At 43.0% G+C, this 26,541-nt stretch overlaps 1 protein-coding gene across 2 annotated transcripts in view; it reads right to left on the reverse strand.

The window, feature by feature from the left end:
- Window positions 1-26,541, reverse strand: part of TLN2 (talin 2) — a 406,458-nt gene that overhangs the window by 222,859 nt on the left and 157,058 nt on the right. For both annotated transcript variants that reach the window (XM_075345523.1, XM_075345524.1), the window contains exons 3-4: window positions 3,345-3,503; window positions 2,122-2,219 (exon numbers count right to left, since the gene is read on the reverse strand). In XM_075345523.1, the coding sequence (XP_075201638.1) occupies window positions 2,122-2,219; window positions 3,345-3,480 (234 nt within the window). In that variant the 5' untranslated portion in view covers window positions 3,481-3,503. The remainder of the gene's footprint in view (window positions 1-2,121; window positions 2,220-3,344; window positions 3,504-26,541) is intronic.

The following is a 26,541-nucleotide window of genomic DNA, read 5'->3' on the forward strand; positions in this document are numbered from 1 at the left end:
CAAAAATACACTAAGTAGCCCAAGAAGTGACATAGCTAGAATCAGGATCTCTGCCCCTACATTATGCTGCTCTCAGATTAGGGGCCAAAAACATATTGAGAGATTACTTTTAAGGTCACAATGAATTTGGTTTACAATAAGGGTACATTTAAACCTGCTGACTGGCGTCATCGGTCATATTTCCATAGGTCGAAAGTGCTTTAGATGTGCACTGAACAGTGATAGGTCGTCCTGTACACATAAATTAAGAAATAACGTCTGAAACACCAATTCTGAGTCTGAACTAGGTGCAAAAACCTAAAAAATCTACACTATATGGAGAGAAGGTATGCACACCAGTGACTATGTAAGGGGAATACATGAAATAGCAGAAACTGCTGTGTGAATACTGACATGAAAAATACAATAGCTATATGTAAGAGTGAAAATGTGAAAAATGGAATCTGCATTACTGCCATGAATATATGAATAAAGAGAAATTTAGCTACTGAATTGATCAATGCAATAGAGCCCCAACACTACGCCAAAGTATTTCTCTACGTTGGGGTCCCTAGCTTGTGTGTGCCCTCTCATGCAGTTAATGTTCAGACTCTGGATTGGTGTTCCAAACGTTATTTCTTGATTGATTTGTAGTCTTTCGTTTGTGAACCCTCCCCACCACACCTATTGGCAGCCCACATTATACGCATAAATAGCCTGGGTCTCAGCTTCCCATACACGGTAAGTTTTTTAACTGCATGAGAGGACACACACAAGCTAGGGACCCCAACGTAGAGAAATACTTTGGCGTAGTGTTGGGGCTCTATTGCATTGATCAATTCAGTAGCTAAATTTCTCGATTCATATATTCATGGCAGTAATGCAGGTTCCATTTTCACTCTTACATGTAGCTATTGGATTTTTCATGTCAGTATTCACACAGCAGTTTCTGCTTTTCATATAGTCCCCTTACATAGTCACTGGTGTGCACACCTTCTCTCCATATAGTCCTGTGCACACAGGCTGCCATTGTACTCAAAAGCACAATATTGTTTATACAAAACAACGTTCTGCCAAGAATGATTATTTTATGTGCAAGCGTATATAAATGCACGCTTATAAAATGCGCAATCCTAGGAATGCCCATTTATACAATGACCAGTAATCATGCATTAGAATGAATCCAGTGCCAATCCATTGGCAAAAAAACCCCCAAAACTGTGTAGACTAACAAAAACAAACAAAAACTAATTTCAGCTAGATCTGTTTTTGTTTTACATTGAAGTCTATGGAAAACTGATCCGTTTATTAACCATCTGTTATCTTCCTTTTGCAACAGAGATTCACCAAGCAAAAAACGGATCATTTTCAAACAAAAGAAAAAACAGATCCAATTTCCATAGACTTCAATGTAACAAAAACAAAAATACACCCAACTAAAAAATTTTTTTTTTGTTTGTTTTTTTTTTTTTAAAAAATTAAATGTCTGCACAATTCTATTCCCAATGGATCGCTGCTGGATCAGTTCTAACGGATCTTTATTGGACATGTGAACATAGCCTTACAATAACGGTGCAGTGTAAATGAGCCTTAAAAGGGGTATTCCATCCTCCAAGATCCGATCCCAATATGTCCTATCCCAATATGTACTAAGTGTAATAATAATAATATTAGCAAATACCTCCAATTAGAAATGTAGTATAGTTCTCCTGATACAGCCATGTCTCTTACCTCATGTGCAGAGCATTACAGTAGCATAGGTATCCATGGTTATGACCACTAGCAACTGATTTGCCACTATATGAGTAGTCGTACACCTGGATACCTAAACTGTAATGCCCTGCACATGAGGTAGGATACATGGCTATATCAGGAGATCTATACTACATTTCTAATTGGAGGTGTTTGCTAATACATATTGGGATAGGATCTTGGAGATGGGAATAACTCTCGATGGTGGGACAGCTCTAGAGAAGAGGAGACTGGTGAGAATGTTGCTTTGTTAAAATGATTCCCTGCAGAGTATGTAACAGTAATTTCATTTAGGTTTTCACAAATTTATCTTCATGTGTACGGATGTGAAACCCGTTACATTCACATGCCAGGGACACAGGCAAGCTCTCAAGGTTTATTATGCCATACCCCATTCCTCAGCATGTAATAATCCAGGGTCCGGCCAGCCTCCAGCCAGATTCCTTTCCTCGGATCCTCGTCAGATAAGAAGAGACCAAAGTCGAATGCTGTGGGCAATGGGAAGAGGTCAAGTCAAACAGAGGCTCTGGGGTATGTGCCCAGCAGTTGGACACAGCACAACAAAGCACTGTTTCCAAGAACAAGAACTTCCATTGTTCAAAACAGACATTATCAACAATAAAACCATATGAAAAAGTCATAAATATACCGGCTGAAAGCGCCTTCCTAGTATGACAAGATTCTCACTGTTCTACAGATTTTATTCAGTGAGAACAATTTGGAAACTAGTGTCCACAATAAAGGGATTATCCTTATAGAGAGAGTATATGTAGCGTATGTAGAGCATATATGTAGCGTATGTAGAGTATATATGTAGCGTATATATGTAGTATATGTAGAGTATATATGTAGAGTATATATGTAGCATATGTAGAGTATATATGTAGAGTATATATGTAGAGTATATATGTAGAGTATATATGTGGAGTATATATGTAGAGTATATATGTAGAGTATATATGTAGAGTATATATGTAGAGTATATATGTGGAGTATATATGTAGAGTATATATGTAGAGCATATATGTAGAATATATATGTAGCATATGTAGAGTATATATGTAGTATATGTTGAGTATATATGTAGTATATGTCGAGTATATATGTAGAATATATATGTAGTATATGTCGAGTATATATGTAGAGTATATGTCGAGTATTTATGTAGAGTATATGTCGAGTATATATGTAGAGTATATGTCGAGTATTTATGTAGAGTATATATGTAGTATATGTAGAGTATATATGTAGAATATGTCGAGTATATATGTAGTATATGTCGAGTATATATGTAGCATATGTAGAGTATATATGTAGTATATGTCGAGTATATATGTAGTATATGTAGAGTATATATGTAGAATATGTCGAGTATATATGTAGCATATGTCGAGTATATATGTAGCATATGTAGAGTATATATGTAGAATATATATGTAGAATATGTCGAGTATATATGTAGAGTATATGTCGAGTATTTATGTAGAGTATATATGTAGTATATGTAGTAAGTGCAGGGCAGACCACTAATGCATAGTAATCAGTACAGTAATATCATAAATCCTGTATAATTATAAAAGTACAAGCAACAGAAAAAAAAGGGGTGTAAATACCTTGGCCTGTCTGAGCCTCTGGGACCCTCTCACGGATGATCCGGCAGGCATCGTAGACGGCAGTGGATGGCTCAAATTGCATGGTCTTGACAACATTGCACTGCCGTACGCAGATCTTTAGCGACAGGGCAACCATGGTGCCTGCTAACTGGACAAAACCTGGACACGGAGGACAAGAAACTAAATTAATATAATGGGCAGATCCAAATGTATCGGGGGATTTACATTTCAACCTGTTTCATACGTAACATTTTGAAAAAGATTTAATAAAAACGGATGAATTTTTTATCGGCCAATCGACTTTAATCTTATAAGGAACAAGTGCCATAAATTTACTATGTTTGGTTCTGAGTTTCAACCCTGCACTACTGTGAAGTTATCATGCAGGGCTGAAGAGCTAACAATTTAGCAGCGGCAGGTTAAAAGGTCCCGTCACACATAACGAGATCGTTGCCGAGTCACGGTTTCTGTGACGCAGTAGCGATCCCGTTAGCGATCTTGTTATGTGTGACATCTACCAGCGATCAGGCCCCTGCTGTGAGATCTAGTCGTTGCCGAAGGGTCCAGACTATTTTCTTCTAAGGTGATGTCCTGCTGGGCAGGACCCATCGCTGTGTTTGATACCTAACAATGACCTCCTATACAGGTCGCTCATCGTTACTGAATCGTTGGTAAGGTCGGACAATGTGACATCTCACCAGCTACCTCTCAGCAACTTACCAGCGATCCTTATCAGGGCGCATCGTTTTTAGGATTGCTGGTAAGTCGTTAAATGTGACGGGGGCTTTAGACTCCAGATCAAACCCAGATCAGCTCAGCCAGAGATATGTCATTGCAATGTATTTTTGTCCTCTGTAACTGGGGCTCCTATGAATGCCTTAGTTACAGTGGGGTAAAAAAAAAAAAAAAAAAAAAGTTAAAAAAAATATTCCCCAGTGATCTTTGATGACGTTTCGGGGAGCAAGTTATATATGTTTTGATGTAAAAAAAATGACCAGTAAAAAAAACCGAACAAAAAAAAACCCCTATATAAATAAAATAAATTACATATCTTTAGATTTTAGATGCAAAAAAAACTTATATAAAACTACCAAGTACTTCATATGTACCCCAAAGCAGTGCTAAAAAAAAAAAAATACAATTTATCAGGCATAAAAATAAAAAATAAAGCCACATGCATCCCTATTACGGTAGTAAAAAGATAAACTTGTGGCTGCTGAAAATGGAGACCTAAAAATTGAAAAAAATAAATAAAAAATAAAAAAAAAAATGGCAGGTCATGAAGGTGTCAAGCTCGAAATGTCCAGTAAGATTTTTGGAGCTCCAGATTGATGACCAAAATGAGTGTTAAGATTACTTAATTCACAAATGAATAATAGAAAAAGACAGAGCAGATCTGTCAGTGTGGTCAGCGCTGATTCTCCTAGTGCGAACAGCGCCAGGTACCGTGCTCAGCACCTTGTAATTACACCTGACGGGAATCATCCATGAAACGCGCCATTCTGTACAGTACATTATTCTCTGGAAAATCAGGAGGGGCAGGGTATGTTTGCAGCTGGTTGTTGCAGACTGTGTAGAGGATGGATTAATGAATGGAGGGGAGATTTGAACACCATCATGCACTGCTGGGGGTGGCAGAGGGAGAGGAATGTAGGTATATTGCTACTGTTCAGATGGCATCTTAAAGTTGGCATACGTGTTGCGGCAGGATAAGAGATCTGGATAAAAGGAAGACTGTTGCTGGATGTGGGGTTCAAGGATGGAGGTATCAGGAAATTATTTTTCTGCGGGGGTAGTAATAGGAAACAACCACAATGGAGGCGAGTGGAATTATTCTACTATAGTGGGGTTGGGGAGCCTCTGAATAAGATTATACTGTGATGGAGGGAGGCGTCACCTCTGGATGCATATATTGGGGCTTGTGTACACGTTGCGTAATTGTATGCATTTACGCTGCGTTTAGCACTGCAGCGTAAATGCATGTGTCCTGCGTCCCCTGTGCATAATCCATCCGCACGTTGCTTTTTTGAATGCAGCGATTTGAATGCCAAAAGTGTGACCAAAATCCGTGCGTTCATAAAAAGCAGCTTGTCAATTAATTTGTGTGCTTTGGATGCAGCTCCCATTCTGTCTATGGTGGGGGCAGCAGCCAGAGCGCATGAAATCGGGATTTATTCTGCTGAAACACTGAATCCATTACACAGCGTTTCTGCAGAGATTTGAAGCGCACATGTGCTGTTCAAATCGCTGCCGAAATGTCAGCATTTACATGCGAACAAAGCCTTAGGCCGCGTCACTGTGTGTATTATACTGGGGGAGCACTTCTTTAATTGTCTAATTAAATGTAAAGGCAGGAGAGCAGCATTTAGAAAGATCTTTCTATATTTCTGCCGGGTGTTGAGGACAGGAAAGGTGAGAAGAAATTACTATCATACTTCTCCTAACATTAAAGGAGATGTCCAGGAATTTTTTTTAAATTACGGTACCAGAAAGCTAATCATACTGTAACATGGCAAAAGCCCAACCACACTAGCACTGTGTAAGTAACCGGACCGCCGGGGCCAGTAACATGCTGCAGTGGTTATTTGAAGGTAGTATCAGTACAGCTACCAACCATCTACTAAAGAGCGGTGGGGGATTTAGGGTACCGTCACACTTTAGCGACGCTCCAGCGATCCCACCAGCGATCTGACCTGGTCAGGATCGCTGGTGCGTCGCTACATGGTCGCTGGTGAGCTGTCAATCAGGCAGATCTCACCAGCGACCAGTGACCAGCCCCCAGCAACGCTGCGCTTGGTAACTAAGGTTTATATCGGGTAACCAAGCGCTTGGTTACCCGATATTTACCTTGGTTACCAGCGCACAACGCTTATCGCTGTCTTCCTGCACTCGTAGCCAGAGTACACATCGGGTTAATAAGCAAACCACTTCGCTTATTTACCAGATATGTACTCTGGCTACATGTGCAGGGAGCCAGCACTGGCAGCCTGAGAGCCGCGGATGCTAGTAACTAAGGTAAATATCGGGTAACCAAGCAAAGCACTTTGCTTGGTTACCCGATATTTACCTTGGTTACAGCTTACCACAGGCTACCAGACGCCGGCTCCCTGCACATTCAGATCGTTGCTCTATCGCTGCCAAACACAGCGATGTGTGCTTCACAGCGGGAGAGCAACGTCCAAAAAAAGAACCAGCACTGTGTGTAACGAGCAGCGATCTCACAGTAGGGGTGAGATCGCTAAAGAGGTCACTGGTGCGTCACAAAAACCGTGACTCAGCAGCGATCTCGCTATGTGAGAAGTACCCCTTACAATGCAAGTAAAAGTTCTTTGTTATTGGAATTATTGGTGCTTATACCGTAATGACTACCATCAGTCCTTGCACCTAGTAGGTGTAAAAATCTATAAGTCCCTAAGAGTGAATTAAGTATGGCAGTATAATCGGCCTGTCCAATCAGGCTGCAAATCAGCCGACAACTGAGCCAGTGTAAACGCACCTTATTATTACCATACAAGATACTTTTCAATATTTTAGTGACATGTATGGAGGAGCATAGTCCTGGCCACACATGTAGAACTTAAATTCTGAAGCAATCCAGCCTAGCCTACTGTAACCATCCCGCAGCGCAGTGCAATGTGCAGGCAGGCTATATCAGCAATCATACTGCACAATGAGTAACCGTATCATGGAGGTGTCCATTACCAGTAGAGCTGATCATGCCACAGAGATAGAGACAGAACAGAGACTTATTAGAAGAAAATGATGGGTGGGAAAAAGAAGAAGACACAGCACAGCTAGGAAGAACGAAGAGAAAATCCAGAATATGAACCAGCAGAGCCAAGGGAATGAAAGGGAAAGTGGGAGAACAAAAAAGCAAAGATAAGGGGATAAAGATAAGAAATAAGAAAGATAACTGCTGCAAAAGAAAGTGGACAAGACTAGGAGGATGATCGAGAAATGTTTGTGACAAGGGAAAAGGAAAATGTCAGTCTTCAAAGCGGATTTCAGATGTAACATGGTCAGGGTTTGGGGGGAGCTCCCGCAGTATCTGGAGCACAGGAACAAGTAGCAAGATCCCTCTGTGACCTTATGAGAGCTGCGAGTCAAATAGCAAAATCACAATGTACCCGCTCCTCTGGGACAGAGTCCAAGAAATCATTTAACAAGAAGCACATGCAGCCCTAATCACCATAAAGGCTCCACGCCACATCACGGCCACCAAATCTCACAGGGACGCTCATCTTATTTTAGGAGCCATTGATGACCAAGTCATTTACGTAATGCTTTGTATTCTCTGGGTTAAAATTAATAAAGACAATAGAGAAGGGTCAAGGCCTGGACACCACAAGCTGAAGAGCATAGCTATAACAGCACTGACAGGTATATGTAACCCCACTCTGGGGCCATCAATTCCAGGGTATAAAGAAGGCTTACATATATAAAATACATATAACATACATGCAAGTACAAAAAACAGGGACAGAACTGGTACAGAGGGAGAGAGGACCCTGCCCTCAGGTTTACAGCCGAGGAACAAGACAGTAGACGAGGGTTAAAGCCATAGAGATGGCAGCGTGGTGCCATCAGGATTACTGCGGGTCGTAGGCTTTCCCAAGGATATGAGTATTCAGGGTGCATCGGAAAGCTTCTATTGTGGACAACAATAACCAATTGACACCAAGTGGCACAATTTGCAAAATGTATACGCAAACACTAAATATATGAATTGCATTACTGAGATATATATATCTCTATCTCTATCAATATACACACACACACACAGACACACACACAGACACACAGACACACAGACACACACACACACACAGACACACACACACAGACACACACACACACAGACACAGACACACACACACAGACACAGACACAGACACACACACACAGACACACACACACAGACACACACACACAGACACACACACACACAGACACACAGAGTATATTTTTTTTGTCTTCATCTCAGGTTATTAGATCTCATTCCAATCATATTGTGTGAGCTCCCATGCGGCAGCCTCTCCAGTTGGGTCTCTACACACTCACCTCTCCGGGGAAGGAGACCACTATTTTCTGCTCCAATTACAGCCAAACATGGACAGATGGGAGGAATGTGTAACCAACGTGGAGGAAGTCACCACCAAATGTACGATGCAACAGACAAAACTGGTGATCCGCACACTACATCTGTTCATTTATTTCAAATTGCTGATCAATTTAATTGATTGTAAATAACAGTACTCAGACATTAATTGTAACATAATACATGCAATGTTGTTAAAAGGGTGAGAGCTGCGACTGGCCAGGAATTCCTTCTTGATTACTTATACATCCGTACACTGGGACAGTGAAGCTGACAAGGATTGGTCGTGGGCTTACATGATGCAACAATGTCTTGTGAGTTTGAGTTTTGAGAGACTGTCAACACGGCTGAAACGGCATCAGCCGCGAAGAAGAGTAAGGGGTATATTGCACGCTGCGACATTGCTAGCCGATTGTAGCAATGCCGAGCGCGATAGTCCCCACCCCCGTCGCAGATGCAATCTCTTGTGATAGCTGCCGTACCGAACATTATCGCTACGGCAGCTTCACACGCACTCACCTGCCCTGCGACGTCGCTCTGGCCGGCGACCCGCCTCCTTCCTAAGGGGGCTGGTTGTACAGCGTCACAGCGACGTCACATGGCAGGCGGCCAATAGAAGCAGAGGGGCGGAGATGAGCGGGACGTAAACATCCCGCCCACCTCCTTCCTTCCTCATTGCAGGCGGGACACAGGTAAGGAGATGTTCCTCGCTCCTGCCGCTTCATACACAGCGATGTGTGCTGCCGCAGGGACGAGGAACATCATACCTGTCGCTGCAGCTAAATTATGGAAATGACCGACACTACACAGATCACCGATTTTCGACGCTTTTGCGATCGTTTATCGGTGCTTCTAGGGTTTACACGTTGTGACGTCGTTACCGGCGCCTGATGTGCGTCACTTTCAATTTGACCCCGACGAGACCGCAGTAGCCATGTCGCAACGTGCAAAGTACCCCTAAGGGTCCCGTTACACATAGCGACGTACCAGCGATTCGACCTGGCAGGGATCGCTGGAATGTCGCTACATGGTCGCTGTTGAGCTGTCAATCAGGCAGATCTCCACAGCGACCAGCCATCAACTACCAGCGACCCGTGTAACGATGGCTCCCTGCACACTCAGAACCGGCGCTCGGTCTCCCGCCATCAAACACGCCGACGCGTGCTGCACAGCGGGAGACAAAACCAGCAAAAAATGGTCCTGATCGTTGTGTCACGATCAGCGACCTCGCAGCAGGGGCCCGCTCACTGCTGTTTGTCACACACAGCGATATCGCTGGCGAGGTCGCTGATACGTCACAAAATCTGTGACTTTTCAGCGATCTCACTAGCAATCTTGCTATGTGTGACGGGGGCTTAAGAGTTTAAGGGTTTTTTTTAACAGAGGCAAACATGTGGCATCAGAAGGGGTTGTCCAAGTAGTGAACAATCCCTTAAAGATCCAGAATACGAGACTCGTAGCCCAAATTGTTATCAATTTTCCTTAAAAGACTGTAGGCAGGCGAAAAGGTCGGGGAATCACAGAAAGGGAGGAGAAGACTCAGTGTACAGTCCGTCCCCTGTGCACTAAAATCTAATTAGAAAAAAAACTTCAAATTGTGATTAAAAGGAGAACAACAAGGCGGATATCTTCACCCAAGATATCAAGTTAATCTGTGTAATAGCATCATTACAGCCAAGTATTACAGAATTGTGCTGACAGGTTCTCTAAGGATTATGTATAAATTTCCAAAAAAAAATGACAAATCAGTACAGAGGTTTTTGTTCCAATAAGCCTTCTTAAGCCAAAGGTGGATCCATTTTTGTTCAGTAAAATGGGGAGAACAATGTAATATTGCATCCGTGACACATTTTTGCCCACCTGTTATTCTTCTCATGGTAAAAACTGCTGAGAGTTGAAATAATTTTTCAGCCTTAAGGCTATGTGCGCACTAGAAAAAGTGATTTTTCTCAAGAAAATTTCTTGAGAAACTTCTGGGAGTTGAAGATTACCGCATCAGCGGGAAACAAAACGCACCAAAACCGCAGGGAAAACGCATGCGTTTTTACCGCCTTTTTGCCGTGGTTTTTCCGCAAGTTGGTCCCTGCAGTTTTTTATGCTGTAACTGCAATAAATAATATAGATAATAGATAGACAGATAATGGATAGAGGGAAAGATGGATAGATGAATAGATAGAGAGATAGAGATAGATAAATAGATGAGAAAGACCTATATAATGTCCCACCCCCCTGCATATTCTAAGCTGGCACCCTTTAGTGACTTTCATGTGGCACTAAAGGGTGCTTAGCCTTGTATGTAGCCAAAAGATAAATAATTAAAAAAAACCCGTGGGGTCCCTCCTATCTTTTCTAGCCAGCTAGGGTAAAGCAGACGGCTGCAGCCTGCAGACCACAGCTTGCAGCTTTACCTTGGCTGGTAATCCAAAACCGAACATTATCGCTACGGCAGCTTCACACGCACTTACCTGCCCTGCGACGTCGCTCTGGCCGGCGACCCGCCTCCTTCCTAAGGGGGCTGGTTGTACAGCGTCACAGCGACGTCACATGGCAGGCGGCCAATAGAAGCAGAGGGGCGGAGATGAGCGGGACGTAAACATCCCGCCCACCTCCTTCCTTCCTCATTGCAGGCGGGACACAGGTAAGGAGATGTTCCTCGCTCCTGCCGCTTCATACACAGCGATGTGTGCTGCCGCAGGGACGAGGAACATCATACCTGTCGCTGCAGCTAAATTATGGAAATGACCGACACTACACAGATCACCGATTTTCGACGCTTTTGCGATCGTTTATCGGTGCTTCTAGGGTTTACACGTTGTGACGTCGTTACCGGCGCCTGATGTGCGTCACTTTCAATTTGACCCCGACGAGACCGCAGTAGCCATGTCGCAACGTGCAAAGTACCCCTAAGGGTCCCGTTACACATAGCGACGTACCAGCGATTCGACCTGGCAGGGATCGCTGGAATGTCGCTACATGGTCGCTGTTGAGCTGTCAATCAGGCAGATCTCCACAGCGACCAGCCATCAACTACCAGCGACCCGTGTAACGATGGCTCCCTGCACACTCAGAACCGGCGCTCGGTCTCCCGCCATCAAACACGCCGACGCGTGCTGCACAGCGGGAGACAAAACCAGCAAAAAATGGTCCTGATCGTTGTGTCACGATCAGCGACCTCGCAGCAGGGGCCCGCTCACTGCTGTTTGTCACACACAGCGATATCGCTGGCGAGGTCGCTGATACGTCACAAAATCTGTGACTTTTCAGCGATCTCACTAGCAATCTTGCTATGTGTGACGGGGGCTTAAGAGTTTAAGGGTTTTTTTTAACAGAGGCAAACATGTGGCATCAGAAGGGGTTGTCCAAGTAGTGAACAATCCCTTAAAGATCCAGAATACGAGACTCGTAGCCCAAATTGTTATCAATTTTCCTTAAAAGACTGTAGGCAGGCGAAAAGGTCGGGGAATCACAGAAAGGGAGGAGAAGACTCAGTGTACAGTCCGTCCCCTGTGCACTAAAATCTAATTAGAAAAAAAACTTCAAATTGTGATTAAAAGGAGAACAACAAGGCGGATATCTTCACCCAAGATATCAAGTTAATCTGTGTAATAGCATCATTACAGCCAAGTATTACAGAATTGTGCTGACAGGTTCTCTAAGGATTATGTATAAATTTCCAAAAAAAAATGACAAATCAGTACAGAGGTTTTTGTTCCAATAAGCCTTCTTAAGCCAAAGGTGGATCCATTTTTGTTCAGTAAAATGGGGAGAACAATGTAATATTGCATCCGTGACACATTTTTGCCCACCTGTTATTCTTCTCATGGTAAAAACTGCTGAGAGTTGAAATAATTTTTCAGCCTTAAGGCTATGTGCGCACTAGAAAAAGTGATTTTTCTCAAGAAAATTTCTTGAGAAACTTCTGGGAGTTGAAGATTACCGCATCAGCGGGAAACAAAACGCACCAAAACCGCAGGGAAAACGCATGCGTTTTTACCGCCTTTTTGCCGTGGTTTTTCCGCAAGTTGGTCCCTGCAGTTTTTTATGCTGTAACTGCAATAAATAATATAGATAATAGATAGACAGATAATGGATAGAGGGAAAGATGGATAGATGAATAGATAGAGAGATAGAGATAGATAAATAGATGAGAAAGACCTATATAATGTCCCACCCCCCTGCATATTCTAAGCTGGCACCCTTTAGTGACTTTCATGTGGCACTAAAGGGTGCTTAGCCTTGTATGTAGCCAAAAGATAAATAATTAAAAAAAACCCGTGGGGTCCCTCCTATCTTTTCTAGCCAGCTAGGGTAAAGCAGACGGCTGCAGCCTGCAGACCACAGCTTGCAGCTTTACCTTGGCTGGTAATCCAAAACAGAAGGCACCCCACGCTGTTATTTTACATTAAATAAATAATTTAAACCAAAAACGTGGGGTCCCCCCAAATTGGATCACCAGCCAAGGTAAAGCGGACAGCTGTGGTCTGGTATTCTCAGACCAGCCTAAAAATAGCAGGCCACAGCCGCCCCAGAAGTGGCGCATCCTTTAGACGTGCCAATCCTGGTGCTTTGCCCCAACTCATCCCGTTGCCCTGGTGCGGTGGCAAACGGGGTAATATATGGGGTTGATGCCAGATGTGTAATGTCACCTGGCATCAAGCCCTGGGGTTCGTGACGTCAGGCGTCTATCAGATACCCAATATCACCAACCCAGTCAGTAATAAAAAAAAAAATTGACAACAAAAAAAGTTTTATTTGGAAAAAAATAACACTGCCCAAAACATTCCCTCTTTCACCAATGTATTGAAAAGAACAATCAATTCCAGGTTTGGCGTAATCCAATAAGGGGGTCCCACGAAAATCCATACCATAGTCACTGTCCCAGTCAATGAAGAACAAAATGTTCCCCATTGGCTGGGAGAGCAGTGCAGTGACCTGAGCTAACATCAATAGTTCAGCCCAGGTCACTGCAGAGGATGACGAGCGCCGCTGCCATCAGGAGGTTAGATGAGATCATTACCTGCTGTGACGATTTCCTGCACTGCTGACGTCAGCGCTGTCACTGCCTTCTATGCCCGCCACGTTCTCAGCAGTATCGCGAGAGCCTGTGACGTCACCGCTAGTGACAGTCTCGGGCCGCCCGCGAGACGTGACTTGAGAACGTGGCGGGCAGAGAAGGCAGTGACAGCGCTGACGTCAGGAGTGCAGGAGATTGTCACAGCAGGTAATGATCTCATCTAACCTCCTGACAGCAGCGCTCGTCATCCCCGCGGCTGCCCGCACTGCAGTGTAAGAAGCTGCAGATACTGCAGTGCGGGCAACCGTTGGACTGGAGCGGGACACAGACTGTAGTGGCACCCGGAGGTCACACGGAAGTGCTTCCATGCGGCGTCCAGGGAGAGTGTGATGTGTGTGTGTTTATGCTCTGCTCCACTTCCTCTTCCTGTCATAATGACCTCACTTCCCTGCAAAACACAAGCAGTGATGAACATTACCGCAGGTAAACCGCGGCTATACTGAGGGTATACCGCACATCATTTGCTACCTGTGCGGTATTTCGCGATTACATTACAGTGAATGGAGTGAAATGCTGCAGGTACCTGTGGAAAAGAAGTGACATGCACATTTTCTCAAGAAATTCTGCAGAAAGAATTTTCTTGAGAATAAAACGCAGTGTGCGCACAGCTATTTTTTTTTTACCATAGGTTTTGCTGGGAAATGTCTGCAGAAAGATTACAAACATTTCTCAAGAAATTTCTGCAGCAAAACCGTGGGTAAAACCACAGGTAAAAATGCAGTGTGCGCACAGGGCATGAGACTGCTGCAGTGGTCACATTCAGAGCAAGCAATTATAACATTTAAAAAAAAAAAAAAAAACGCACAACCCCTTTAAATGAATGCACCATATAATTTTATATTAACAAATGTTTTTGGGGACCATTTTGTGGCACCAATCAAGAAAGACGTCTTACAGGTCCTCCTCTGTACTTGGTATCGTACCTGTGTTCACAGACTGCACAGCTCTTCTGGCCACAAATGTCTGCTGGTGAAGGAGCATGTGCCCAGCCCTGTCCATCAGCCTCCTCCAATTAAAAACCAGGGCACATGGGAAAGGGTTTTTCAATTTGAGGCGACTGATTGATGTGTCTGGTCACATGTTACCCCATCCCCAACAGATCTGATCAGATAAAGGCAAAGTCACCATCTCTTTAATGCTGCGGCATGTAATGGAACAGGTTCTACTGAGGATCATGACAGGAAAGGCTGACCAGGAATTACCTTTACTGCCCAGGACATGTGAATTCTAGTCTCCAACCTCAGGAATTGTGAGCAGCTCCTTGTGTTTGAGTCCAGGGAATATTAGAATGAGTTGTAGATGCAGACAATTCTACAGAACAGCTTTTCAGAGGAGCCGGCATGAGTCAGACCTGCATGGTAGACGTGCGGCAAGAAACCACTACTAAAGAGACAAATAAGGGGATGCGCCGTGCCTGAGGCAGTGATTATCAGACCAGAGGAAAGCGGTGCTTTCATCAGAAGAGACCAAGTTTTAGATTTCTGTCTCAAACCGCCAAGTCTGCTGTCAATCATCTGCATGAAGCATAGGAGATTGGTTGTGACTATGGGGGGTGCCTGCAGCTGTCAGGGCATGAGGGAAATTTTCAGTTTTGCTACAGATGGAGGACCACAGATTAGAAAACACTACATTAAGGGTATAAGGCTGGGGATACGCAGAGACTTTGGGCATGACACTTGTTCCATAACCAGAGTTCGCAACGTGACACTATCACAGAGATCCCCAACCTTTCTGGCCTTGAGAGTCACATTCAGGTATGAAAGGGGGTCGCAAGCTACATTCAGCTCCCACCTCATAAACAGTAGTGACACCCAGAGCCCCCATTACTGGTATAATGACAGCAAAAGCTGAAATCACACAGAGGCATTATACCAAGATCCAAAGATTTCTAACTAACCACATTAAGACCTGTGGGGCCACTAACAAAAGTCACTAGCTGGAGACCTGCTCTTCATAACCGTTTGCTAGACCTGGTGCTTATGCACCATGCTGGATGACAGCCGCAAGCCACAAATCATGTGCCTGCGAGCCACATGTGCCTCCCGAGCCACAGGTTGGGGACCCTTGCACTATCACATCACAGCGCCATACAAATGAAGGGGATCGCATTGTGACCCCAAGGATATTGTGACCGTAACAGTCATTTTGCAACCACATTGGATTTGGTCTACCTTGCTTATTGCACTCGCAGTACCTTTGGGGTCACAATGTAACACTATTCAATTTTGTTTGGTTGTGATGTAGCAGCAACGCTATAGTGACATTCTCTGTACAACATTGTGGGATATGTTTCCCAAAGAAAGAAAAGCACCTTTATGGGAAGCATGCAAATTGTCATCTGGTAGAAGATCAAATGCCAACCATAGCTAGACCATGCAACAATGAAATGGCTAAAAAACTGCAGGAATAGGAATTCATATAATTTCCCTGAATAAAATTCTGACCATGCCCCTAGCCACACCCATTTGTCATTTCTTTCCACCCTGGCAGGAGGAGATGTCAGGGAGGGTGGCACTGAGGGACGTGATGCTTAAGACAGCAGGGCATATACCTAAATCCTGGACTGTGCCACTGCATCCAGGACAGTTGGGAATAAAGAGTGGATCAATTCACGGGACTCTGGTCCAGAGTCCAGGTCAGTGGTACCTGGCGGCTGGACGGGAAGCCTGCGAATCTCTTACCTTCCGGGTGTCCCCAGCGCGGCTTTTGATTATCTAGAGCTGGCGTGACGTCATCTGTGTGTCTTGCTGATCTCTAGTCAGGACCTTTGGATTTATTTTGTGTTCATTCATTCATAGCTGTAGCAGCCAGAACCTTCTCATCTTGATGTAAGGTACGCTATATGCTATCTGGCTTGGTGTCTGTAAGGTCATGTTCACACGTTAAATAAATACTGTGTTTTTTGTTTCTGCAGGTATCCGCACCAAATGACACAATTGATTAGTGCATTCTTGACGAATCTTTTTATGCTTTTTCTCCCTTTTATTATGTGTCTTTGGAGTACATGTGCAGCCGCGTTAAGCCTCTTTTATAGCACAGAAAAGCTTTGATTCTTCACCGAAAAATAGAGTTCTGCTGCATCTTTGATGTTTTCATGAAATCCACTTTAAATTTAGCAGAATTTCTGTGCAAAATAAGCAGCAGAAAGACGGAGCATTTCTACTACATGTGAACATGGCCTAAATGTCCAAGAAAAGTGGAATCTCCGGCCTAAAGCGTATAAAGACGCTAAGAAACTGTGCAGTTTTGGTGCTTTTTTTTCTCTATAAGCTTTTATGTGGACCCTGAAAGCAAAAAAAAAACCCAACACATTTTGAAGAAGAGTCAAAGCTTTTCTGTAGTATTAAACATTAAAAACACGGATTCACATCTGCACCAAAAACGCCTCAAATGAGGGGGAAACGCATAAAAGAAAAGCAGCAAACACAAAAAAAATCAGAGAAGATTGTTATGGCGTTGTGTGGTGCCTGCACCTACAGCAAGCGAGCTGAAAAAGCGGTAAAAAAGGCAGCATTTACTCCACGTGTGACCGCGGCCTCTGCATTATATTTTTACTACTTTCTATGGATTTAATAGACAAAAAAAATCAATTTTGATATGTTTTTACAACATTTACTGATCACCATAAATAACCTGATTGCTCTGTTGGGCAGTTGGTTACAATAACAGGGAGACCAAATGTGTCCTTGTTATTTGTGGTGTTTATTATTGTTTTGTTTTTTTGTTTGTTTTTTTTAAGTGCATTAAAAATGTCATTAGAATTATTTACTTGTTAGTAATTTTATGGGAATAAAAAGAAAAAAAAATATGATGAAAGCAATTAGAGAGATTGTGAGTTCAAGTCCCAGAGACTAACAACAAAAAGGAAAAAAAAAATCCTTTTTTTTTATTATTTTTGAGGGAATTTTGTAGGAACAAAAAAAAAAATTGACTTTTTTCACCTCTGGAATACAGGGACATACAGATACAGCTCTACTTACTTATCAGTGTATTTGTATGTACATGTATACCAAATTCTATCAATGCGGACTGTGGCTCATAGCTAGATCTGCTGCCTGAGAACATAGAAGTCATGATTTAGAGTCTCAGGGAGATTATAGAAGAAGAGGATTATTTATTTTATTTATTACTTGCATAGATGCTGGCCAGACTCCCCGAGGAGGAGAAGCTATAGAGCCAATGAAGAGAGTGAAGAGCTCGGGACAAAAGGCCCTGACATGATGAGACAGCAGGACTGAGCCCTCAAATCAGGACAGTCCCGCTGAATCTGGTCAGATTGGTCATATCACAGAACCAGAAATGCATATGGCCTCTATTGAAGACAAAAGCCATAAAAAAGTAGTGAACAAAGTCAAGGGAGCATTTGCACCTCATGTGTTTGTTGCGAAATTCACACATCCACCAATCCCATTAACTCAGAACAAAAAAAAAAAAAAAAATCTGCCTAAAGGGGGCTTTACATGCAACAACATCGCTAACGAGATGACGTTGGGTCACGGAATTCCTGACGCACATCCGGCCTCGTTAGCGACGTCGTTGCGTGTGAAACGTACGAACGACTGCTAACGATCAAAATTACTCACCTAATTGTTGATCGTTGCCACGTCGTTCTAATCCTAAATATCGTTGCTGTTGCAGGACGCAGGTTGGTCGTCGTTCCTGCGGCAGTACACATCGCTACGTGTGACACCCCAGGAACGAGGAACACCACCTTACCTGCGTCCTCCAGCAACGAGGTGTGAGTCATTTTTTCAGCTGCTCTCCGCCCCTCTGCTTCTATTGGACGGCTGCTGTGTGACATCGCTGTGACGCCGCAAGAACTGCTCCCTTAGAAAGGAGGCGGTTTGACGCCCACAGCGTCGTCACTAGGCAGGTATGTGTGACTGGTACTAGCAATGTTGTGCGCCACGGGCAGTGATTTGCCCGTGACGCACAATCGACAGGGGCGGTTGCTTTCGCTAGCGATGTCGCTGCGCGTAAAGCAGCCTTTATGCTGTTTGAAAAGGCTGTAAATATACACAGCACATGCCATTTATTGCAATGCAATATGTCATCTTCCTTTCTGAAGGGGCAATATGCATATTTAAAGGGAACCAATCACCAGGATTTTCGTATATAATATAAAGCCAGTGCTATACTGGCACCATCAGGCTGATGCTCTACATACCATTAGTGGTCAGCTCGGATGTTTAGGCTTTCAAATCCAAGAAAGTAAACTTTAAAAATAGTCAGCTTCTTGAGTGACAGTTGCATCTGAGCAGATAATATACGGGTGGGTATTCATATGGATTCCCACCCCCCCCCCCCCACGCCTGTTATTCCTCCCTCTCTCTTCTCTATTGTAAGTATTATACAAACAAATCACTTTTTTGAAGGACCTGTGTGAGGTCATACCCATGTGACTTGGTATCAGCTTTGTTGGTTGGCTGAGGCCCCACCCCTTCTCGTCAGCACTGGCTTTAGGTTATATAGGAAAATCCTGGTGATTGGTTCCCTTTAATTTCCTAGAGGAGTATAGCAGGTCTCATAAGCCTCCTTACACAAGCATGTCACTCTCTACAATGAGAAACATTACACCTTAGATCTGTCAGAGGTCTCTCATACAGCCAAATCAGATCTCATACTTTGCACTGATGAGGGGCAACACCGCCGAAACATGGTGTCTGCAAACAGATTCTGGTTTGGCTTTTAGCCTAAGCCATTCGGCAAAGCTCGTTAAAGACTCAATATTAACTTTTGGGATTGCAACTTCCAATAGGTGGCGCTAGAAATCAAATATTCTTCCTCTCTGAAGAGTCAATTTACAAATGCAATATGTGAAATCCAAGGCTAAATCTGCACCAAAACCATCATCATCAATAGTTAACACATGCAAATTTCACGTACTCCTTTTCTTTAGGTATGTCATTTACTTGCATGGGATTTTAAAAGATCCTGTTTCAACAATGTCTCCACAAATCCTACATTTTGGCAGCATTTCCCCACTTACTCCCCTGTGGGAAAAAACTGTGGCATACAAAACCTTTGGCAAGCAATAGTGGAGCACCATTACTGGTGCGTGTGACTTTATCCTGTGCTCCTTTTGCTATTCCCAAATGCAGCATATCCAGATTGTATGAAACATCTCATCTTTCGAGAACAACTGTAATATTAGATAAATGTATTCGTAGCGATTCCCTAATTTTATTTTATTATACAGAATGCAGAGAGTGTGCAAAGCAGTAATCAAAGCAAAAGGTGGCTACTATGAAGAATCTAGAATATAAGACATATTTTCAGTTGTTTCACACTTTTTTGTTAAGTATTTCATTCCACATGTGATTATTCATAGTTTTCATGCCTTCAATGTGAATCTACAATTTTCAAAAGACATGAAAATAAAGAAAACTCTTTGAATGAGAAGGTGTGTCTAAACTTTTGGTCTGTACTATATCTATCTATCTATATACATACTAGCTGTACTACCCGGCTTCGCCCGGGTTAATAACTGTTGTTAACAAAATAGAATGTATTAACAAAAATTTATTCTGCACACAATATCCACTGCCCGGGATAGTAACTGTCTCTCCGTTTCTCTCCCATTCTCTGTCTGTCTCCCCCTCTGTATATATCTCTCTGTCTCTCTGTCTTTGTCTGTCTGTCTCTTTCCCTGTCTGTCTCTGACTGTCTCTTTCTCCGTCTGTCTCAATCTCTTTCCCTGTCTGTCTATCTCTGTCACTTTCGCTGTCTGTTTCTTTCCCTTGCTGTCTCTGTCCCTCTCTTTCCCTGTCTGTCTATCTCTGTCACTTTCGCTGTGTCTGTCTCTTTCATCTCTCTTTCCCTGTCTGTCTGTCTGTTTCCCTGTTTCTTTGTCTGTGTCTGTCTCTTTACCTGTATGTGTCTGTCTCTTAACCCGTCTCTCTCTTTCCCTGTCAATCTATCTCTTGGTCAGTGTCTGTCTCTTTGTGTCTGTCTCTTACCCTGTCTATGTCTGCCCCTTTCCCTGTCTGTGTCTGTCTCTTTCCCTGGCTGCATTGTGACACGCCAACATTCCATATAAGGGCGTAGCTGCGCATTCTTCTGAAGTTCTGGCTGCACTGTGGCTCCCAGCTCCATTCGCTTTAATGGAGGCAGGTTTTTTGGCTAATAACTGTAAAGCGCGGGATTAAAATTTCGCCGCACAACATAGCCTATGACGCTCTCGGGCTCCAGACGTGTGTGAGTGCAAAATTTTGTGGCTGTAGCTGCGACGGTGCAGATGCCAATCCCGGACATATACACACACACACACACACACACACACACACACACACACCTTTATATATTAGATTACAAGATCAACAATTAGGGAAGTGCCCTGAAATCATATTCACAGAGCCTGCGTCTCGTTACTACCTGAACTACTCCTACTCATGAGAGAAATGTAATGAATACCAGGCAGATGGTGTAAGTCTTTAGAATATAAGGCAGGGTCTGCCGGTAGGGGCACCAGAATGGTAGGATTGCACTTTCAGTACAGTACAATGTGTTGTTACAGTTGTTACAGGCATCAGATTGAAGCTCTGCATATCTGCATACCTTGGTAATCAGGAGCCAAAAGACTGAAAAGAATGCATGCTGCTTAAAGCAACACAGCAAGACATAAAACATAAGAAGGAAAATAATAGCACCTTCAAATAATTGCGTGTAGAAAGGGAACTGAGCAATGTAAGGCCTACCTACAAAAAGAAAAGGAAAAAAAAAAAAAAGTTTGAAGAACAAAAGGCGCCAAAGCTCCAGAAAAGTAGTGGTGAATGAGGGATCACTGCAGGTGTGCAAGGATTATACCCGACACAGACAACAAAGGGCACGCACCAGGGTCACAAGTTACTGGCATCTCATACCATGCACTAAATGGACCGGACAAAGCTCAATAATGAAATGGAAAAGTTACTATCCCATGTATAAGTGCCTGTTTAATGGAGGAGAAATATGTAAAATGACCTGCACTAAAATCCAGAAGGTAAATATAGTTAGACAAAAGTGAGCAAAGTCCTATAGAACATTCCTAAAGTGAAATGTAGAATTTTTTTTATTATATAATATACATATGTTCATACACACGCACATATACTTAGTATTATTTTTGCACAGCAGTAAGGGGGTAACGAAAAGGTTTACAAATTCCAATTCACACACTGCAGATTTGACGTTCTGCTGATTATTTTTTATTAGCTTCAAGTTCGAACTTTAAAAGATATGTCTGCATGTAGAGAATATTTGTGAAAAAGCTGGGAAGAAGGGGTTAAAACACCACGGTGCCATAGAGAAGATAATGCAAGGTTCAATCTAAGACTAGGTTATTTTTATTCTATGCGTTTCGGAAGCAAGTATTCCTTCTTCAGGAATAAAATTACAGGATGTACCAATTCTGTGATTTAGCCCTGAAGAAGGAGCACTTGGCTCAAAAACGCATAGAATAAAAATCACCTAGTCTTAGATTGAACCTCACATTATCTTCTGTAAGGCAGCATAGTGTTTTAACCCCTTCTTACCAGCTTTTCATCTATCTCATCTTGTACGGGGACAGCAGCAGTCGGGTATTGTTTCTGAAGAGCCATCAATAGTGGTGGTAGCCATCACAACCACCCCAGGTCAACAACCTCCTGTCCTTAGCACCCAATCACCATCCGGGTAAGGCCGTATTTTGCGCCTCTTGTCTCGCCAGCTCCCACATTAGAGAATACTTGAAGAATCTGACTTAAAAGGTGTTTTCCCACAAACTAAAGTTGATTTTAATCAATAGATCTTGGAACAATAACTTCCACAATTGGATGTGTTTAAAAAGTGTTTGTTGCTGAGATAATCTTATATAGGTGTCCCTGCTATGTACTGTGGAATGGCAGTGTCTATTTTATGTAACCAAACATGCATTAGTAGGAGGTTCTGAAAAGATGTTACAAAGACAACTGGCAGAGTACCCAACGTCCTGCCATGTCAATAGTTTTGTATTACCCATAATTCAGTTTATGTTCTATGGCAGTATTGGTTTTCCATATTCCTTATTATATTTACAGTTTAAAGTTTGAGTAAACAGAGAAAGCTTAATCACTGGAGAAAAATCCCTGAAAATCCACAGAGAAATCTTCAAGAGCGCAAAAATCAATAGAACAGATATTATTTTGCAATTTTAAAAGAGAAGCAAAGAAGACAAAGCATTGTTTCACAGGCAAGCAACGCTGTAAGGAGCTGAACATGAATAGTGCGAATGATAAAACCAAGAAGGATATTTGTAAAACAACAGATTGCATTCATTTTCGTGGCATGATGAAATGGCATGTGCTACAAAATTACTACATTGTCCCACTAGCCTTCAAACATAGTGTATAGGGTGCTTTACACGCTGCGACATCGCTAGCGATTGCTAGTGATGTCGCAAGCGATAGCACCCGCCCCCGTCGTTCGTGCGACATGTGGTGATCGCTGCCGTAGCGAACATTATCGCTACGGCAGCGTCACATGCACATACCTGTTCTGCGACGTCGCTGTTGATGCCGAACAATCCCTTCTTCAAGGGGGAGGTGCGTTCGGCGTCACAGCGACGTCACAAAACGGCCGGCCAATAGAAGCAGAGGGGCGGAGATAAGCGGCCGGAACATGCCGCCCAACTCCTTCCTTCCTCATTGCCGGTGGATGCAGGTAAGGAGATGTTTGACGTTCCTGCAGTGTCACACATAGCGATGTGTGCTGCAGCAGGAACGACGAACAACATCGTACCTGCAGCAGCAACGATGTTTGGGAAAGGAGCGATGTGTCAACGAGCAATGATTTTTCACGATTTTGCGCTCGTTGATCGTCGCTCCTTTGTGTCACACGCTGCGATGTCGCTAACGGCGCCGGACGTGCGTCACTAACAACGTGACCCCGAAGATATATCGTTAGCGATGTCGCAGCGTGTAAAGCACCCTTAAAAATCATAGGGGGGGGGGGGACACATACTGCCAAGGATCAAAGCCGAAGATAGGGGGCAAACATACTGCCAACCACCCAATGCCCCCGGCCTCAAACTAATGTTAAGAGGACACCTCAGAACTTGAGACTGTAGCAGAAGTGTACGTGTCCTCCCCGATGAGTTTTTATCACGTTTTTTGATGCAGCCTATTTTTGCTATTTTGCGGTTTTACAGAACAAGCAATGTGGATGGGATTGATAGAATCTCATGGCCACTGTGCTTTTTAGTTCTGCGTAAACTGGCGACGTGCAGAACTTTTTTCCAATCCGCAGCATGTCAATTTCTCCTGTGGATACGCGGAGTTTGCACTTTTGTTGTCATTTTCCAAGACCCATAGCATTCTCATTTTTCACAACTTGGAGCTAAGTGATAGCTTATTTTTTGCGTCTGAGTGGACGTTTTTGATTATACAATTTTTGAGTAGATGTATAGATTGCCTCTTATTGCATTTTATTGCACTGTTGAGGCAACCAAAAAAAGTAGTTCTGTAGTTTTGAATTTTTTCTAATTACGCCCTTTACGGGATAACATTTTATATTCTGATAGATCGGACATTTCTCAACACGGCAATACCAAATGTGCATATATTTTTTTTCTTTTCAATGGGGAAAAAGGGGAGCAATTTCAACTTGTGGGGTTTTTCAGGTTTTTTTGTGTTGGGTTTTTTTTCACATTTTTGTTGCTTTTACTCTTGAAGTGGATATACTCTGATCGCTTGTGCTGTACAGGGCGATAATTCAGCACTGCTCTGTACAGCAGAAATGCTGATCCCCTGTGAATGACAGCGCTTAGCCGATGTTCACAGGAACTGTGCCATGACAGTGAAAGGAGTCACCTGAACCCCGATTATCATGACAACACATCTGCACCTGGTGATCATGTCACGGAGCCGCTTATGGGGGCAGTGAATGGTGCACTCCCCTGACAGAGATTGACAGCGGGATTTAACTAGTTGACAGGCACTTTGTTCATATCAAGTACAGGCACTTGGTGTATCATGGTGGGGCCAATCATTTAAATACGCCTTCCAATCTGCTTATTTTCCATCTATCCTTTGAACCTCACGGGCTCTATAAAGCGGTTAACCAAAATAGAGGGGGGAGGGGCAGAGATAAAAGGAAAAAAAGTAGGTGGAAAGGTGAACTCAATGGGACTGTGAGCACAGAATGACTGTTCAAGCCAAGTACAGGCACTTGGTGTATCATGGTGTGGCCAAACATTTCAGTGCACACCTGTTTGTTTTCCATCTATCGCCTCTCTTATATGAAGCCTGAGCCGTAAATTAGAGAGGGTGGAGATTAAGGGAAAACAAGCATGTGGAAAGGTGCACTTAAATGTTTGGCCACGCCATGGTGCACTTAGCACCGCCACGCCATGGTGCAATATGACGCTACAGGCCACACTGAAATTTAATTTTTGACATTCTATTTCAGTGAGTATATAATAAATCTTATGGTGGCCCATACAAATTTGCATCCCCATCAATTTTTCACCCAAAATCCCATGTCATTACATGCCAGATGGACCCCTGTCTTATGACATTTTAAAAAGGTATTGTGCTGCATATGGGCATAAAGAAAAAAAAACACAGCTTCGGTAATACTATACAGCACACCAGTATTCTTCATGACAAGGACACCATTTGAAGCAAACCAAAAAATTTAGCATTATAATAATAATGCGCAGTGTTCTCCCCGATACAACCCCAACTCTGATTGTCTATATAAAATTCATCCAGTAGTTGAAGACTTCAGCAGAAAATTTGCTCAGGGATACAATTTGCAAAAGGATATATAGATGACTCTCTGGTTAACTACAAAGGGAGGCTAAAATTCCGACACTACTTTCCCAGTAAGAGGGGTAGGTATGGAATTACGGTTAATTGTACAAGTTCAGACTACCTCAACATACACCCTCAAATTTAGGGTTTATGATGGGAAGGACACCTGAATTCACCTCCATGAATGCCCCCTTGTCCTGGGGGTATGTGTGAAAATTGTGTGGGAATTGGTGCACCCACTGTTATTTTTACATATATAACTTATATATTCTTCATATCCCCCTCTCTACAAGCGGTACATTTGAATGTGGCACCGTGCAAAAAAAAAAAAAAATCAGAGGCGTCCATAATTCATTAATTGGGCAACTGCTGAGAAAGAATAACAGCAGAGCGCAATGCAGCGACAACATGCTGGTGGTCAAGTATAAAGACAAGTAGGATGTCCTTATCTTGACCACAATACATCATAAAAACAGCTCCCTTGTCACTATCTGAAGTACCCCCCAAAACCAGATTTTATCCTGGATTATAATTTCAAGTGGGGTGTGTCATGAACTCGTAACAGTGGGCAATCACAAAAAATCCCATCAGGAAAAAACAAAAACCACAAGAGTAGTTGGAAACTAAGCTGATCGCAATCCCCTATCAGACAACACTAGAAGTAGCAGTGGGATGTTCCTAAGACACCGCGTCACTGCCGGAGAAACTTGTTACACCTCAAAAGATAGAAATGAGGAATCCTAACTTGCCTCGGAGCAGTCCCCAAAGGAATAGCAAGCCCCCAACATGTAACGACAGTGATGTAAGAAAACACAATACACAGATAGAAAATATAGATTAGCAAAGGTGAGGCCCGACTTACTAGATACAACAGGAAAGGAAAGAAAACAGATTGCGGCCAGCAAAAAAACCCTGCAAAAATTACCAAACTCCTGATAGAAAAAAGCCCTAAGACCACATGGTCTTTCCCCCACTATATCAGGTACTCTTTTGCCAGACACTTTAAACAGAGCTGCAGATATAATGGGGAAAAAACAAAATCACATAAATGGAATTCAAAAGTGCAAATAATCAAAATCAGAACAGGGAGAAACTCCCTTTCTTGCTGAAGGAACTGCCCTCTCAAAATAGCAGAGAGCGAGATCCTCGCATACAAGAAAACAAATAGAACAAAATAGAAACACAAACACCAGTAGGTGCAAAACAAGCAATTTGGCAAAGAAAACCATCAGACATATCTGGAGTGAATTCTGGCACAGTATAAATAGAGGAAAC

Source organism: Anomaloglossus baeobatrachus, chromosome 4, assembly GCF_048569485.1.
Source record: "Anomaloglossus baeobatrachus isolate aAnoBae1 chromosome 4, aAnoBae1.hap1, whole genome shotgun sequence".
Taxonomy (NCBI): Eukaryota; Metazoa; Chordata; class Amphibia; order Anura; family Aromobatidae; genus Anomaloglossus; species Anomaloglossus baeobatrachus.